Source organism: Anguilla rostrata, chromosome 1 (assembly GCF_018555375.3).
Source record: "Anguilla rostrata isolate EN2019 chromosome 1, ASM1855537v3, whole genome shotgun sequence".
NCBI lineage: Eukaryota > Metazoa > Chordata > Actinopteri > Anguilliformes > Anguillidae > Anguilla > Anguilla rostrata.
In genome coordinates this window covers 10,742,910-10,761,828 of record NC_057933.1, presented here as the reverse complement: position 1 = coordinate 10,761,828, position 18,919 = coordinate 10,742,910, and the positions used below count along the sequence as shown (strand labels likewise).

General features: G+C 49.8%; 1 protein-coding gene across 6 annotated transcripts in view; it reads left to right on the top strand.

Moving 5' to 3' along the window:
• meis2a (Meis homeobox 2a) overlaps nt 1-18,919 on the top strand; it is a 78,180-nt gene that overhangs the window by 10,412 nt on the left and 48,849 nt on the right. For all 6 annotated transcript variants that reach the window (XM_064321720.1, XM_064321736.1, XM_064321727.1 and 3 more), the window contains exon 7: nt 1,545-1,659. In XM_064321720.1, coding sequence (XP_064177790.1) covers nt 1,545-1,659 — 115 coding nt within the window. The remainder of the gene's footprint in view (nt 1-1,544; nt 1,660-18,919) is intronic.

Here is an 18,919-nt window from a genome sequence, read left to right as displayed (position 1 = left end):
CGGCTGACGCTAAGAGGTCGCGGTGTGGTGAAGGGCCTCTGTCTGCTGCTCGCCTTCAGCTCGAAGCTATTTGAGTGCCCTCCTAAACTTCCAGATAGAGAGGGGCGCTCGCGGGAGCGCGAACGGCGCGAACGACGAGGCGCCCGGGGAAACGGCCGCGTTCCAGCCTCCTCCCTCCCCGCCGCTCGCCCGTCCTCTCTCTCTCAGAGCAGCTCACTTGGCAGGCGGGGGTCAGATTCGACATAACTCATTCAGCAGTTCAGCAGAGACGTACTCGGGCCTGGACACAATGGTAACTCCTTTTCTGGAATATTTTGTGGTGTATGCGATTTTTTTTTATTTCGAACGAGTGAGCGAGAGAGTGAGAGAGAGAGAGAGGGAGCGAGCTGGCTGAGGTTTGTGGGAAGCCCTGTTTCGGGCCTGTGTTTGTTTGGCTTGGGCCCTTTTCAAGGGGCTGTTCTCCCCAGGCCCAGACGGGGCATGACTAGCCCCTAACATTTTGTCATCACGTGCAGGTGACATGTCGGAGCTGAGTTGTGGTTCTCGGGAAGGGGGGGGAGGGGGATGGGGGGGGTCATCGGGGGTGGGGTGACGTGTTCGGTGTGCCGTCTCTGGCTTACTGGCAGAGGAAATTCCACCTCTTGCCTGCCTTCGTGTGGTGCTGATAAAGCCCTTCCTGTACAGTAGAAATCCTGTTTCCCTGCATGCACCAGCAGGGCACTGTGGCTGACCAGGAAAGGGGAGGAGGACTGGGAAGAGAAAGTCTGCTACAGGAGCCTCTCTCTCGAGCCGCAAACTCTCGAGTTTTATACACTTCTCACTGCTCGAGAAGCCAGCCTTCACTGTAGGAATAAAATAACTGCTTGTGTGAGTGCACGTGTGTGTGTGTGTATGTGTGTGTGTGTGTGTGTGCCCGTGCTTTCTTTTTTTTTGGTTGCAAAATTAGAAAGAGAATTGCGGTTATGCCTTATTTTCTTTTCAGGATATTGTAATAATCAGTGGCAATGGTGTGTGTTATTTTCTTGTTTCGTATTCTTCAGGGAAGTCTTAATTAGCTATGCTATGAACTAGCTTCATGTTACTGCTCTTGTGTGTTTTAGACAATCTTTGTTGATTTAAGTATCTTAGATCACTGGGTGTAGCATAAAGTTGAATCTGCCTGTACTCCAGCTATTGTTACGATCTGTTGTTATGATATTATTCATCACTGAAATGGTTAGATATTAAACTACCGTGCAGTCAGTGAACTGTGTGTTTAATGCCTCTTGTTCTCGCGTATTTATCTTGCGGATTATGATGCATTCAGCCGGCTTGACTGGAGCGGGAGAGGTGAATTCCCCGTTGAGAATAGCGTGTAGAATTGAGCTCGCCCCTGCCCTGTTGTGTAGACCGAGAAGCCGGAGTTCCCGAAGGTCCTCCGAAGACTGCAGCGTCTCTCAGATGTCAGTCTCACGTTACCGGCGCGCTCATGTGGTCTCTCTCTCTCCCTCTCTCTCTTTCTCTCTCCCTCCCTCCCTCCCGGACGGCTTTTCTCGGACCCCCAGAACCCGGCGTCCTGGAGAGACCACGATGACGCCACCTCCACGCATTCGGCTGGCACACCCGGGCCCTCCAGCGGGGGACACGCCTCACAAAGTGGAGACAACAGCAGCGAACAAGGTGAGGGGACCCCCCCGACCCCCCCCCCCCGCTCCACCCGTCCCATACCCCCACCCTGTCAGCACGCCACACACCCTCACACAGGAAGACACTCCTTTCTCCCATTTTACCCATCCAACTTTGTGTCTCTGCTGAACTAATGAAGCAAGTCACGTTAACCCTTTAGTGTCTGAAATTCAATCCCACAATCCCCTTAAGCATCAGAAATTAAGCATTGTCGCACTACAACTCATTGCCCCTCTTGCTGGTGGGACCAGTGCAATGTCACGTACTTACTGTGCTGGCCTCCTAAATTTAACCACTTTAAAAGCAAACTATCAGCTCCTTTGAAAAAAATGCACCTTCACTCAGATAGTTTTTTGTGTACACATATAGAGGCTGTATGTACAGTTTGTCTTATTATGGGTTACAAACTAAAGCTATGTGGGGTTTAGCTGAACAGTGTGCTTAGAAAAGCTTGTAATTAATTGGATTTTTCTGCCCGCTCTCACTAGCATTTAAAGCATATTAACTCTGCTAGCTCTACGGAGGTAATTATGGCTCAGAAGGGCTTGTCTTTTTATCAGGATTCAGACTGCTAGAAAGCAAATATGCATTATATATATTTTGTTACTTCTGTTCCATAGAATGCCACTTTCTCATAGTGCCCCAGCCAAAAAAATATGAATGCATTATGAGCATAAAAGGACTGTAAATTATAAGCTTTATTCAATGCTCTAATTCTTCATTGTTATAAAAAGAAACAGGCCTTTCTGTTGTGCGTCTTTGGCTGCGTTTAAAATATTCCAGGCTAATTACAACGAACAACTGGATGCCTTTAATTTTCTGCTTGCTTAATGCACTGACAGTGAAACAGGAACAAGCAGAAAGGAGCTTTTTATAGCATTTGTTATGCATTTATTATGTATTTTTTTTAACTTTACCAAGTTTTTTTTTTCCTTCTGCGACGCAAATTGACATTTCGTAACTCGAGATATTGCAGAGCTACTGAGGGAGAGCTTCTGTCAGGCCCTATTTGTTTTGTTTTCAACACTTTTGTCATTTTGGATGTTTGTATATCACACTTGAAAAGGCAGCTTTGAGATCCTCCTCTTTCATTCATGTTGAAGAACCGAAATGTATTCGAGGTTTGCATAAAATTTCATCACACAGCACTCAAGAGTATCTCTGGCAGGAAATCACACGACGGGCCAGCGTGTTGTCACGTTCAATCTCCACTATCATTTCGCCAATATGCAATCAAACCTATTGATGTAGCCCCTGCTGGGAGACGTGTAATTGTAGTGCCTCCAAATGTCTGTCGGTTTATGTGGTTCTTTTAAACTGTTACCGACCACAAACCCACACTCTCTGCGCTGTGTGTAAACCTGGTCCAGCCTTGCGGTTCGTTCATGTCAAGTCTGCTTCCATCATCCGCACCCCCTCCTTCCTGCTCCACAGAGGCCTTAAGTAGCAGTGATATAGACTCAGGAGCTGCACCGCGAATTAGAAACGCCGGGCCCTCCTGTGTGCTTGGCAAGGTGTAGAGAAGCTATAAAATTCAGCTTTAAAATGAATACTCTGGGTCATTTACCGTGAGAGAGTCAGCCAAAGCCACAAAACACGTTTGATATTTTTACACATTTTCATACGTCCAGTTTTATATTGCTAATAATGAATCGGGGCAGACATATATTAATGGCTTATTGTACCAGGGGTTTGTTTATCAGCTCTTTTTCTCCCTTTGTCATCTCTGCAAATTCAGCTGATGGAGAGAGAAAGAGGCAGAGGGCGAGAGAGAGAGAGGGAGAGCGGGAGGGAGGGAGAGGGAGAGAGAGAGAGAGAGAGAGAGAGAGAGAGAGTGGGAGAGGCAGAGAAAGAAATGCACTGCCTATTGATTATCTTACACACATAAGTACAAGTGACCTGTAATCCACAGAGCACTTATCGACTCCTCTCTGCACCGGATCCAGTAACCGCTGATCAATGCGGGCCAAGACGGTAACTGTGCAGTGCAGCAGCACGGGGCCCGGTCAGGCCTGGACGGACCCGCCCGGACCCGTGCCAACGGGGCTGGCGCTAAGTTTAATAAAAACCCAACAACAGGGACAACGTCTTCTGGAGACAAAGGGTGGCAGAGAGGGAGGCTGATTGAACGGTCTAATGAGGCCATCTTCCAGCCAGTTGTTTTGTGCGAGGCGAGCTCTGACCTTTCACTTTGCTCGGGAGCCCGGCACTTCATTTTTCACATTCTTGCAATTACGTTAACGCTTGAAGCATTTCTGACTCCCAACTCTGCCCCGCCGCCGCCGCTGCGGGTGACTCCGCGCTGGGACTCGGCCCCCGCCTCTGATCCCTCCGCGCACCCCTCCCAGACCCGCTCTGACCCCCCCCCCCGCCCCAAAATCTCCCCATTTCACGAGCTGGTTCTCAGGAGTCCAGGCCGCAGCCAGAGAGGGTGTTGGGGGGGGGGGCGGGAGATTTTGTGTTCAGGGCCCCTTCCTGCTAGAGAAGGAGAGACACCGAGACCAGAGGAAACAGAAAAGCCGCTGGATTTTATCAGTGAGAAAAAAAAGGGGTGGGGGGCGGGGGGTTTTGGGGCAAATCCTGCCATTGCAGTGCATTTTCAAAGGTGTGTTCAGCTTGAGAAATCAGACCGTTTCCCTTCAAACAAACGTCTGGGCAGCCCTCCGGGTCCCGGGCTTCCTTCGCACTCTTTTCGCGGACGGCTAAAGTGCGTCTGATTACATAACGTCTGCGGAGGAGCTCTCAAACGATCGCTAAGTAGCTGCGACGGGCAAGCTTCGCTTTTCTGTTGTTCTCATCTCCCTCTAATGAAGTCGTCAGCGGGAGAGTATGGTTCGCATTAGCAGCCGTAGCCGTGCGGCCCGCGAGACCCGGCCAGAGCCTTCGGGTGCGCGCCGCGCAGATAAGTTTCGCCAAGAATTCGTCTGCTCTTTTCATTTATCGCGAAGCACTTTGTGTTGCACCGAGGTGTACGAAATGTGCCACATAAATAAAGGGTGATTGATTTATTGAAGAAAACTTACATTTACAATCTAGCATTCGTATCTCGGTTCTGCATATTTCCGAGGAATTTGTGCCAAGAAATAATTTACCAGGTGACAAAATATGCACGGCTCCTTTTTAGGAATAAATTATTGGCGAGCGGCAAGATTAGATGACGCATGCTTTTGGCATGGGGAGCTTTTCACATGTAAGACGTTCTTTGAAAAGGAATTATGAATTATCACCTCTGGGGCAAGTTCAGCGTATAAACAGACTCAAGCATGTCTGTCTAGTTTCAGGCTAAGCGAACGTGAGGGATCTTCGGTAAGCTTGCTCTGCGCGAGCAGGAACATGCAGCAAGCGTGTCTGGTCACTCTGCGTGTTTCCAGAGCATTTTTTCTGTGAGACGTGTGCCTGTAGGCCCAGAGGACCCTCTTCTTTTTGCATGAGCTCGCCCGCTCACCTGTTCGTATGGGAGAAGGGCAATGCTTTCAATTTAAGCCCCATGTCATAGGCCCCCATTAATTGTTAAAATTGAACACCTACCCAAAACTGAGCTCCAGAAAGCCATATTGATTGTTCTGGCTCTTCAGAGGTCTGTAGCATATAGGACTTCCACCTAAGCATCTCTAAGCCTAGGCAGAGGCCAGGTTGGGAATGTCTGTGCGGGAACCCCAGTCTGTGGCTGTGATTATTAGCTATGCATGAAATCCAAATCGATGTTGACATCTTGAGTGGTGAGTAAAAGGCCTCACCATATCATTCCTTCTTTCTTTTTTTTCTTTTTTTACCAAAAAAAAAAGCAACATTTTGTACATTTTCTCAGCAATTGAGCAGCCCGTGCTCTGTGGAGGCTTTGAACTCCCAGGAGGGCTGAGGTGAGCAGCCCTGAGTGAGCTAGCTCCGGTGCTGCGTGTGGTTTTAGAGCGCCTTCCCTCCCTCCCTCCCTCCCTCTCAAACCGGGCCTCCGCTTGGCACTGCCGCCACACCGGTGGACCGCTCCGGGGTGGTTTAAAAAAAAAAAAAAAAGGCTCACGCCGAACCCAGAACGCTGCAGCGGAAGCATTGTCGATTCCGGCAGCTTCCGCGCCCGCATGGCATCGAAACTGGGACGGCCCCGCTTTCAACGCCACCTTAAAATGGCGGGGAGGGAATGGAAAAGAGCCGGGGAGAGGCATCTGCAAGCGCCGCAGAGCGGTTTACGGAAGTCTTACTGCATGTTCTGCAGCTCCCTGCCCCACCAGGACGACACAGGCGGAGGTGTGTGTGTGCGTTTGTATGTGGTGGAGGAGGTTGGAACCGGGGTGGGGGGTGGAGGGTGGGTGGGTGGGTGTTGGCTGTCTCTCGGCGCCTGTTAGAGTTTAATTTAGAGTGGTAATTAAAGCTGAATACGGCCTCATAAACAAAAGATAAACAATAAAGCAGCCGCGGTCCCTGCTGTTTCACGGCCGTCACTCCCAGCTGTTGGAGGACTGATAATTTTTACACAGTGCGCTACCCCCGGCGCACCGCGCCGCCACGGCAACACAGAGGGGGTCAGCCAGAAGCTTCCCGGCGTCTCCACGGAAACACCGGGGTTATCTGGCCCTACACGGAGGGCACGGCAGCCGGGCAGAGAGAGGAGCCCCGCAATCGCTTACGAAAAGCGCTCAAATGCCGCGATGATCGCATTAACGGTGAATTAGGAGCTGTTAGCACGTCGTCCCGGTGTACGTCCAGCTTTCTCTGCCATTTTTGGCCGTACGGCTACATGCCTTGCTCTCGATGACATCATCACCACCACCACAGAAGAAGAAGAAGAAGAAGAAGAAGAAAAGAAAATGGCTCAACAGATGTCCGCGCCGCTGGCCTCTGGTGATGCATTTCATTCGGGGTTTTTTTTTTTTTTGCAGGGCGCGTTTCTCGTGTTCCTCCTAAAACATTGATGCCGCGTTTAAAATGTTTACTCTCGCTGAGCTGTTATTGTGACCCATCTCTGCTCTGTGCTAGTGAGGTATTCGCAGGGCTTTTGGGAAGACTGGATCTGTTTCTCTTTTTTTATAAAGGGCAGGGTGATTGTTGAAAGCTGAGAATAGTTGCTCTGGAAAAAAAAAAAATACAGAGGGGATACACTCACAATCCCATTAGCATAACAGTGGGTAAATTATTCATGCCAAGTGGTGAATCTATGGGGAAAAGTATAGTTAATGCACATAGTTTTAAAATGTATCCCTTACTGCTCAGAGACCAGATTCTTGCTGGATTCAGCATTCAGAGACGTTTACGGGAAAGGGCCTCTCACTGGAGTGTACAAAGCCGTTTCAGAGGGTTTCGCTTTGAGGTTCGTCTATCCCTCTCTCTCTCTCCTCTCTTTCTTTCAGTCTCCCCTCCCACTCTCTCTCTCTCTTTCTCTCTCTCTTCTTCTGTCTCTCTTTCCTTCTCTCTCCACTCCTACTTTCTCTCTCTCTCTACCACTCTCTCTCTCTCTTTCTCTCTCTCTCAGTGCCACAGACCATCTGGCTTGCTTCCAAAAGGTGATTAAACAGAATGATCAGCTCCCTCTCTCTCTCTCTCTCTCTCTCTCTCTCTCTCCCTCTCTCTCTCGCTCCCTTACTATGGAACAGGCTTCATTCTTTGAATTAAAAAAAAAACATCAAAAGAGGGGGGGGGAGAGTATCTTAAACGCTCGCGTTCGCTAGCGAGTAGCGAGTCAACTAGAGTACTCCCTAACGTCATCTCTCGCGACCCCTCCTTCCCCGGCATTACAGCGCTCTCCACTCTCCCCTCCTCCCTCCTCCCTCTCTTTCTTCTTTCTTTTATTTTTCGGTTTTCAGATGTTCCTCAGGCGTCTTCCCCAGTGCAGCTCGTAGCCTGTCCTTCTGGCCTGTAATCATGAACAGGTTGTGCGCTGAGCCCGGCCCACACGACCATCTCCTCCGCAGGAAGGCCGCACTAACTGGGTCAGCCTAATGTGCAAACTAATGTTCGGCTGGACATGGGGAAAAAATTACTCAAATGATTCTTACGCCAGCTGCGGAGAATGTATGCTATGTGTCATTAGGGAACGCTTTAGGGAAAGTCTTTTTTTTCTGTCCTTTTTTTTTTGGACAGATGAACTCGAGCTTCACTCAGAGTACATTTGGTGTAATTAAAAAAGAGAGTAAGGAATGGCAGCAGGAAGGAGATCGTGATTGGACTGTTGGAGCGTGGTGACTCTTTTCGGACTTCCCTTGGCCGGCTGGAGAGGGGCTGAAATATTGCGTTGGTAGCCTCCTGGAGCCCTCGTAGCGTAGCGATGTTCGACACGGCGGGACTGATGTAATGCAGCTAAAAGGGATTTCAACCACCGGTCTCTGGGGCTTTGTTGCATCCACTAATGCAGTTGTGTGTTTTTGTAAGGATAACGACGCTCTGTTCTTTAAAGTGACGCGTTTCCACAAGAATTTGCAGGTCTTGTTTTCGCAAGGTGCCCGCGAGGTCAGCCAAAATGTCACCCCTAAGAAGCGATAATCCGAAGCACCAGTCACCAGCAGAGAGGGCGGCGTGCGGTTCGTACGAGCGTGTGTGTGCTTGTGACACAAAAACAGAGAGAGAGAGAGTGTGAGGGAATGATACAGAGTCAGAGAGGAGAGAGTGAGATAGACAGAGAGAGGAGGAGGAGGTAGAGAACAGAAGAAAGAAGAAGGGAGAAAAAAGAGGGAAGTAGGAAAGAGTGATATATAGAGAGAAGGAGGTAGGAAACAGAAGGAAGAAGTAGGGGGAAGTAGGAAGAGAGCGAAAGTGGGGTGGGGGAACAATGGGAGAGAATGAGTGTAGGAGAGAGAGGGGTGGAGGGGGGAGAGAGAGAGAGAGAGAGCAGAGAGTAGAGGGGGATTTGCCAGGGGCAGCAACAGGCTGTGTTTGAAATGGCCCTTATTTTGGTGGGTCCCCATTAGGGTTTGGAGGGAGGTTACAGGGGCCACGTCTCTCAAAGGCACACCTGCGGGGCGACTCTGACGCCCGCCGGGCCGCTCGTCCACTGGCGTTTAAGGTGTGCTCATTTGGGCATTAACCCTGCGTCCCCGGCACCCTGTTTCCTTGTACCTTTTGTGTTTGTCTGATGGGCCTTGCTCTTTTCTCTTCCCCCCTCCCCTGGGTTTATAATCCCCCCCCCCCCCCACCCCGCCCCTCTGCGCCCGGGCAGCACCTCGTGGAGCTAACCTCCCTTTAAAAAACAAAGGCATTTTTCAATGTAATCTTATAGCCGAGCGGCGCGTTCTCGTCGGGGTGGGGTCTGCCAAAGGGAGTCTCGGTTATGTACTGCTGCCGTACCCTACAGGTACTCCTTTTAAAGTCCGACTCCGAGTGGGCGGACCGTAGTGAGACGCCGTTTCGTTTTAAATTTTTCTCTGTCCTCTTTTCGCAAGTGCGTGTTTTAGGCTAAATCTTGGGAGGATCGTTTAAGATAAGCACATTTCCGCGTCTGATAGCACAATGCGGTGCGTTCAGTGTAACGAGTCTCAGAGCGCGCTCCTGCTTGTTTTGGCAGTAATGGTTGCTCTCTTTATTTTTTTGCACACATCCTGTATTTTTTTTTCTACGCGCAATAATTGTTCTTTTTTATTTGGAGGAGGGAAAATTCTGATGGAATCATAAGGTTTGACAGTCGTTAGAACCATTAGCTCTCGTTATTGTGGGCAACCGCCTAATAATTTGTAATTACCCCAAGGAGGTATTACAAGGGTTAGTCAGCAAGGATAATTTCTTATTTACCAGCCTGAAGCAGCAAACGCTGCTGAAGAAGGAAGGGTAATTCACAACAAAACAAAACAACATGCCAAACCAAGCTCTCTGCTCACTGGCTCCAGGGTGTGGGTGAAAAAAAAATGTTCATTATGCATTACAATAATTCGTTTAGAAGGTTATCAATTTCAGAACAGAGGGGCTGTTTGTGGGGAAGGCACCATGTCAAAAGAGATGGGTAAAACTGTAAAAACCGCACCTCTCCCATTTCTGCCTAAACGTTCTGAGGTCTTTAAGAGGAAAGGTTTTTATTTGGTCGCTGTTGTTGCTGTTGTTGTTTTTCTGCTGCTTCGCCATTTTTCCAGTCTCCTGTGTGTCTCTGAAATGGGGAAACGTGACTTTCTTTAATGATAACAGCTTTGCTTAGGAATGCAGTCACATCCCCTTTGTTCTGCGGCCGCCTAGTAATGCTCAACTTCAAATGTTGTCTTTTGGCCCATTTAGCCTTGTTTGTTTGGCTACTGCTGTACTTGTGTATTTTTTTTTTATAGTTTCATGACACTTCTTCTATAGAAACGTAGCGATTATTTTGCACTTTCAGCTACTGCAGCAGTAAGGTTGCAAAGCATCTTTCCTCGTACCACCAGGCCACCACGGCGAAGATTAGACCGATTGAGGAATGTTTGGAGAGAGCAGACAATGCTTCAAACCAACAAAATCAAGATACATTTTTGGCCTTTTCTCACAGCTGTGAGGCTGCTCTACTTATTCTCCAGAAACTTTGGGTTAACTCATGGCTTGAAACCACAGTAAAGTAGTAATAAATAAATAAATAAATAAATAAATAAATAAAGGAAGATTTTTGTAAAAATTTCCCTAAGAGAGGGAGAGAGTTGCATTGTTAGGCTCGAATGCTTACATCCTGAGATGCGGCCCTGTCTGCAGGAGACATCTGTGAAGGCTGACCTTTCGACCCCTGAAAGAATGCAGAGAAGGTGGGGGGGGGGGGGGGGGGAGCAGATTTACCCCTGCCTGGCCCGCAGGACAGCCACGATGTGCATGAGAACAAATTCTGTAACTATTAACAAAGAGAGAGGAGGAGGAGAGAAAAAAGGCGAAAAATAACAAGAGAAAAACAAGGAGAGCGGGCCAAGGCGCGTAGGACACGCCGGCCTCGCTCCTGCCTTACAGGCCTGGTGCTTCTCCTCCGGTCTCATGAGATCGTTTTCATCCATTATAAGTCAAAAGGAAGCACAGTAAAATGAAAGGTTATGCAACGGGCCCTGGACTGGTGGAGAGATTCTCCCTGCTGGAAGGCCTACTGCTATTCAAAGCACCTGCTATTGTGTGGGCGCCCACTGGGCCCCTATTGTTGTGCAGAAATTAGTCGTGCTTCCTTTAGTAGCCCTCTGCGGTTGCCTGCGTGGCTCGGGCTCCGGTGAGCGCTGGTTGTGGATCCCTGCTCCCACTCCTTCAGGAGCTGAGCGTTCTTCGCTCCCACCGTTACACTTTTTGTTTAGTGTTTTGTTTTCTTCTTTTTTTTTTCTTTCAAAGAAGTGTTTTAATGTGGGTGCATCTCTTTGATTTCTTTGGTTCCTAGAGTGAAATTTTGGGCTGGGTAGAGCCATGGGGTCCTCTGCTTGGCTGCTCAGTGTGTGTGTGTGTGCATGTGTGTGTGTGTGTGTGTGTTGTTGGGGGGCATGGGGGATGGGAGGGGAAAATTGAAAAGTCAATAATGAAGGCGAAAATAAAACAAAAGGAAACAGCAGACTTCAAAAACCTGAGAGGCATGAAGCCCAGTTAATTAATTGCATCAGAGGATCTCCTTGCGGAGCGGGAACTTTGGGGCTGCATATTAACTCAGGAGGCATCGTGTAAGAGGGGAGATGATTAAGAGCTTGGGAAAGAGTCTGGCGCATCTCAATGATACCCAAGGAGATCTTTCCAGAGCGAGCTGGAGCACTGGGTGCGGAGGAATGTGAGTACGGCTGGTGTGGTGCGTCTACGTTCCCCACGTTAGCCACCTGCTACCCCATTCCAAAACATTCATTTTTTCCAGAATGGCGGCGTGCGTTCGAATGGTATCGAAGCCTCCGTCAATGTCCTAATTAAGAAAATGCACAAGGAACGTGACGCAAAACCTATTTGGGTAGGTCGAGCCACTGGAGTGGCAGTAATTTGAATCCCGGCTTTGAGTCGCTATTTTTCACCGCGGTAATGGTCTTCTCGCAAGCCGGCCACAGGAAGAGCACAATCTCTACTGCCAAGAACTGTCAAGCCCCCAAAATCAAAATTAGTGCCAGGATTGGGCAGTAATGAAATGACCTGCGGAATTTATCTTAAGGAGCAGAGACAGTCAATAGAAGGCTCATCAAAACCTTAGCGCCAGCCCTATTAATGAACGGAAATTGTCTTCCATAAATGAATTAAACAGCTTCCTACACGGGTCCAATTATGATTTTTTTTTTTTCTTTCTTTGTCTTTCGTTAATTTGTTATTTTCAAAGGCGGCGTTCGACGCGGTGTGGGGGTTAGCGTTAGCCTCTCAGGGGTGGAGCCAGCTCTCTGACCACCGTTTGTAGCGTACGTGAGTTATGGAATTCAGGCCTCGGTAAGGGCAGCGGCGATCTCCGACACGATCCCCAGCCCTCCCCCTTTTTTTTTTCTTTTTTTATAAATGATAATTAATGTCTGAAATGGCTCAGCCGAGGACCCAGACAGCCGTTATTGACTTGTAAAGGAGCCGGTAGGTGAGGGGTCTTGACAAGACAGGAGTAGCTTCCTTTCTTGTAAAGCAGTATCTGATTTCTTTGCTGGCTGGGCTCCCCCGAGAGGGCGTTCTCGCTCACTGCCGATCAGGGACTCGCAGCTGTATGGAAAAAGGTTGGGGTGCGGTGGGGGTGGGGGGGGGGTGGGGGGGGCGAAGAAAGTGTCGTTTTGTGAAAGAGGTGCTCGTCGTTTACGCCGCGGAAGCCTCCGTGTGCGAGCGAGAGAGAGCAAGAGAAAGAGAGAAAGAGAGAGAGAGAGAGAATGAACCACGCACCCACTCCTGTGTGTGTGTGTGTGACAGCACAAAGGACAAGCAAAAGAGAAAAGCAAGTCAGCAAGAGAGGAGACAAAAGCGGTGATCAGCTAACACTGCTCGGCGCGGCCCTGACTAATTCATGAGAAAAAAACTGTGCTGCGGAGAGGACGGGCGGCGGGGAGGAGGCAGGTGGAACTGGAGGAAGTTTTCATTGACTCTCCCGAGCAGGCGAGGGGAGCCCGTGGGGGGATTCCTCTCAGTTTGAACTTTATCAGGGTCTACGCTTAATCAATACGCTATCGGAAAAAGAATTAATTACTAAAGCAGAATAAAACAGCTGCATTTTAAACCGAGGATTCATCAATTCTGTAATCTCTCGGTTACAGCTCAGGTGCCGAGAGGATCATTCCGACTTCATGTAATGAGGAACTGTGGGAGTTCCCCCCCCCCACCCAAACCCCCAGTCTCCCTGCTCCACACCATCCCCCCCCCACCTCAAACGGGCCGAGAATACGCAATCGCCTTCTTCAGCTGTTTGTCATCATGGCTGAATCTCTTCCACTCTGCCCTCTCCTCCTGCAGCACTTCCACAGACTCCCTCACTGTCTCTTTCCCTCACTCCCTCTCTTCCTCTTCCCCTCTCTTCCTCTCTTCCTCTTGCTCTCTCTCTCACTCACTTCCTCTTTTCCTGTCACACTCGCTCCCTCTCTTTCTCTCTCCCTCTGTCCCTCTCTCCTTCTCTCCTGCATCGCATTCCCTCTCCAGTCGGTTCCTGCCTTCCCAGGCATGGAGGGTGTTAATGTGGAAACCGCTGAAACGGAGAGAAGCGGTCGGAGCGCGGTGGCACCGCGGGGATGGGCGGGCGCGGGGGCCGCCCTAACCCGGGCATTCCTCCTCCGCCGGGTGACACGGGGCCCCGGGGGTGGGAGGGGACCCGGGGGTGGGAGGGGACCCGGCGCTGCCCGGCCCGGCCAAGCCGTAACTCCAGCTCCGGCCTGTAAATATTTCATCCCGTAATTTCCATAATGGCGAAATTTCAAGGAGGGTTGAAAAGGGTTATGGGTGATGAATTAGGTTTTTAGTGAGCTCATTAGGAAGCCAAACAGAGTTTAGACAGCAAAGCAGGCAGCGCTGGTGTAATCAGTTCTGCTCGCTTTCTTCCCTGCCTCCAGGACATTTCTGCAAACTTCATGGCAGGGGCTGATGGGAGTGTGCTGAGCAGAGGCTGCAATCTGATGGTTGACTTGTTGATTTATAAACCTTTTAATTCATTTTCTTTCTTCTCCGCTCTAATAGCCATCGCTGAAAAATCACCCTCTCCATTAGCCCCCCGTTTCTTTTTTTCCAGTTTTTTTTTTCTGTTCTTTTTCACCCGTCGTCCACCGGGTGCGTTGGGAAAAAGGCGCTTTAATAACTTCAAGGTGTCTCGCGTTGCTCCTGTCACAGGGAGGAAAATAAATCTGATCTGTTTGTTTTTGTTCCAAGTGTAATTGGGGGAAGAGAATCACCACCAAACACCGTTATCTGCGGCTTGTAAGGCCCGGGCTGTTGGGTACGGTACACAGACCGTACGCGGCTGAACCTCAGCCTCCTAACCAGCTCTTACTCTTGTTTTTAAAGAGGCTTTTGGTTTCCCCTTATGAGGGATTAATAACTCCGTATCGCCCATAGCGGACGACGCCACACAAGGAGGTGGGCCTCCCTTCTTTTTTCTTTTTTTTTTCCCTCTCCCTTTTTTGTCTCTCTTCCCACCTCCGAATCTAATTCTTACCATAACGAAGGGCCCTTTTTTCTTCTTCTTTTTTTTTGCTGAAAATTGATGCAGTTTGCTCTGCTAATTTTCATGCTCATTCCAATTAATTTAACATGACCTACATTTCCTTCCGGGGGGCTCCATGCTTTCTAATTAGAGGGGAATCACCTAAAGGATGAGTTTTAGTTACCAACGCTGGAGAGCCGTGGATGTCATTTATTTCCGACGGTAATAAAGTTATCACAGTGAGGGGCGGCTATCTGATGTTTGCCAGGGAGCGACGGGCTCTATTGTAGCGGCGTTCATACCACAGTGATCACGGGTCGGGAGGGAGTGTGTGTGTGTGTGTGGGGGGGGGGGGGGCGACGGTGGTAGAGGAGGATTTTAAAGCTATCTATAAGAGATTCGGCGCACCTAGATAACCTCGGGGACCAATTAGTGTAATTTTATTTCAGAAAGGGGAAGGGCGGCTCGGCGGAGTGTAGGGGAGCTGGGCGGAGCTGTCGGGGAACCAGCGAGTGTGAAATCTTTGGTCCGGACCCAGGGCCCTTCACTGGGCGCTGAACCTTGTCTCTGGAGCGGGGGGCAGTCATGGGCATCACAGCGCCTTTTAGGCCCCGAAACAGAGGGGCCTGCTCTCCCGACCCCCGCCATTTAGCCCTTTGCTGTTCATGCAAATCGCACGCCCGATATCGACAACAGTCCAGCGGCACAACGTGTCTTCATTATGTCCTCTTTTCTAATTATTTTCCCCTTCCCTGCCCTCTGCTGCCCCCCCCCCTTCCACTGCGCACGTCCAATTCCTGTCTTTTTGCTGGAATGCTGCAGTTCACACAAAGAAAGGGCTGCACTGTTAGTGAGTTACATTCTCTCTCTCTCTCGCTCTCTCTCTTTGTTTTTCTCGCTCTCTCTCTGTCTATCTCTCCACCCTCTGTCTTTTCAGCTGGTGGAAGATGGGCTTTTATCACTATTCACTGTACAAGTACATCAAAACCTGCGGCACCTTGTCCCATTGCTCAGTCATAGAAATGCCTCCCACAAACTGAAATAATTTTCTCAGACAAGTGGAGATTATTATAACGCGCATTATTATTTGGTGATCTATATAAATTGAGTGAGGCTCATTGCTGTTGCTTTTTCATATAAAATGTAATTTTATAAAAATGTCTCTCAATAATGATTCAAATGTGCTCGAGTAGTGAAAAAGTAGGTAAGCAAATAATTTAGTCGCAATTGCCTCAAGTTTAATTTAATTTAACCCCATTCACCCTACCCAAAAAATACAATAACTGAAGCGAATGCCAAAGAAACAAACCCTCCCCAGCTTTTGTAGAGCGTTGAATTGTCACGGTGAAGTACACTTGAGGGGCACAGCCTGCAGGAAAAAAAAGCCCCCAGTTTCCACATTTGTGACTTATAAAATCATCAGCACCAAGTGATTAACCGGCTAATGAGAGACGGGGGGGCGATGATGGAAAACGCTCCTCGGCTCGATCCGGGCCGCAATCAGGGGCCAGGAGCAGCCATTGTGGACCTCTCAAAGGCCCTATTTATGATGTAATTAGATAATTGTTGTTACAGGTAGCAGGTTAATTACACTTGTAATTACCCAGCCCAGTGCCTTTGATAATATACATGGCCCGGCTTTCCCAAACATCAGGATTATTGGCAGATGATTATCGCTTGGAACTGGAGTCCCGGGACCCTCCCCTCTCCTCTTTCACTGCCCTCCCTTTTGTGAGTTCGGGGGAACGGGGAGGGGAGGGGAGGGGGGGAGGGGGCGTGCTTTAGTTTTTTCACTTTGGGTTAAAAGGTAGGCCTGACTGGGTCTTAAAACAAGTTTGGCCTACCCCTCCCCTTCCCTGCCCCGACCCCAAACACCTCCCCCCTCCAAGCCAAGTTTGAAAATCTTCTCTGGAGGGTCAGAGTTTGGCTTCTGTTCTGATTCTCTGCATCAGTGGAGAGACGATAGCTATCTCCAGCATTCCTAGGATGACAGAAAGATATCTGCTCTATGGGAGGGTGGGAGGGAGAGAGAGAGAGAGAGAGAGAGAGAGAGAGAGAAACGGGGGTAGGGCAGAGAGCAGGGGGGCTGAATTTTAAGGAGAGTTAACATCCAATTTACACAGTTTTCTCAGTGCATGGTTCTGTACTTTTGCAGGAACATTTAACATGTGAACCAGGGAGAGGCTCGCAGGCTGAGCTTCCTTTAAACGAGGTGCAGTGAGATGGAGAGACCTCACGGTGTTAGGAATGAACCGAAGGAGCAGGCTGCTCTCTCGCTGAGGATTCTCACTTCTCAGTGGTGGCAGAAGACTTGGGGCAACACCTGACATTAGCGGGAAAAAACACAGCGAAACTGTAATTACTGCGACAGGTTTTAAAGCGCTTAATGACTCTCGCCATCACACTGCAATTTGTCGGAGTGCACGGTGTTTACCAAGCTGTTCTTTTATGGTGCGTTGTGTGGGGTGTTGTTGTTTGTTTTTTGTTTTTTTTTTTAAACGGAGTTCAGGAAATAATTGCAATAAAAACATCAAGCTCAGGAGGCAAGGTGGTTTTCTGCAACCCCAACATTTGACATGAACACAAAACCCCCCAACCCCCCCCCCCCCACACACACACACACACACACACACACACAAGGACAGGGAGCTGAGCTCGGACTCTTAAACAGTTTCGCGAGTTGCGGGGGAAAGTTCCGGAGAGCGGCGGCGCGTCGTTAGCGGGCTGTGATTATTTTTGTCTGAAGCTCTTAGTTAGCATATTGCGGGCGTCTGGGTGAGGCGGGGAGCCCTAATCCCGCGGGCCAGCGTGAAACGGCGCAGGGCCCGCTGGCGTGTGAATGGGAGCGCTGTGTTTTCGGGAACATGTGGTCTCTGTGCTGGAGGGAGAGCCCGGCGTAACTCCTGTGTAAATAAAGGGGGAGGCGAACAAAGGAGGAGCCCCCGCCGCTTCCCGCATTCGCAGCCATTTGGGGCGCTGAATGTGCTAAATGCTGCTTATGCCGGCTGGAAAGTTGAGGAGAAAAGGGGGCATAAAATCCCCTTCTTCTCTTCCCTCCATTTTCTCTGACCGGGCCCCGGAGGGTGGGGTGGAGGGTTTTGGAGGGGGGGGGTCAGCAGGACCGGGGGAAGCCCAAGGTAAATGGGCCGGAGACGCGGGGTCGTTCTGGCCCCGTCCTTGTCCCTCTCCTGCCCCCCCCTGCCCCCCCCCCCCCACCCCACCCCTCGCCCCCCCAGCCCTGGCTGCTGGCAGTTTACCAGCGGAGGCACTGCACAGTAGGCCATGCCCCTGCTCCCCTCTGACTGATACAGAGTCTCAGCGAACATGCCTGAGCGGCGTGGCCCTGCGGGGGGGCCCAGGGGGGGCCGGGGGGGCGCGGGGGGGCCCCCGTAATTAGTCACTTTAACTACGGCTTCCATAGGTCACCACAAAGAAGGGGCGCTGCCTTTGTGCTCACGCCCCATTACCCTGAAACAAACGCCAGATCCACCGCCCGGTCACAAAGTGACGATTCGATTCTGCAAATTCTCCTCCGAGTTCTCAGTAACTTGTGTAACCGGACAAGAATAGAGCGCTTTGAATTTTAATCATTCTTCTGCACTCGGTCTGTGTCCGGTAGTGTGTTTTATGGAGCAAAAAAAGTTGATGCGTAACATTATATAAAAACCGAGCGCATTAAAAATCCCTTTTTAACTGAGGGAATGGCCTGAATTTCCATTTTTCTGCTGCTGCATACCATTGACATTACCCTGCTCCTCAGAGAGTGTATTTACTTGCACATACTGCGATGTCGATGCCCATTTTATTGAGTGTGGGAAAACTGCTCTGCACTAATAGTGCCAGACCTGTCACACCTTGTCCTGTGAATTGCTGTGAATCCCAGCCTTAATAAGAGGCTGAATGTGAGCAGTTTGCCCTTGTGTGTTTTTTCTTCGTCCCTGATTGGAGACGCTTGGAATACACTGCAGAAGCTCGGGCTCCTGTCTGTGACACCTTGCACAAAAAAACCCGCCCGGGCAGAGGAAACCTTAACTGTTAAAAAATCTGCTTCCCGGGCTGGTGCCTGAGTCGTTTGGAGCGGCACAGTGGTTATGAAATGCGTTTTCTGCATTCGTTTCCTTGCTGCGCGCCCGCATGGGCCACGGGCCTGCGGTCGCATGCTCTCTAACCACCGCGCCACGCGGCTGCCCCACTACCCATGATGCCCCATGGCAATACACTGCGGGCTCTGATAATGGCCAACTCACCTGCATCACCCCGACTCCATCAGAGCCCGCAGGAGCCTGCGTTCGACATACTAATTCACACCGCCATCTGCATTTCCAATGCGCCGCGCGCACGCTGCATGCGGCCTCCCCGTTCATTATAAGCGCCGCGAACTCCACGCAGGTTTTTACGAAATGTGCATTTTATGTTTATGTTCGTATTTGCTGCTGCATATTCTGCATTAATAACCAGCTCGGAGGCCGGTTAAAATGGGTAGACAGGGAAATAACCGAATGCAGTTTTAATAACCACCCATTGGAGATGGAATCATTTCGTATTTCACTTTTAATTTTTAATTTTTATTTTCGTGTGCGTGTGTGCGCGATGGTGCTTTTCGTACCATAAGGTCATTTTTCCAGCCCGCCTGCTCTTTCCCTCCTCCGTTCATACAAAAACATGCACATACTTTCATTGTGAGCACTTTAAGTCGAGGGAGAGAGGGAGAGAGGGAGAGAGGGGCTGTCTTTTTTTTTTTTCTGTCTCCGAGGGCACTGCTTTTCCAAAACTGCCTGGGGCTACACT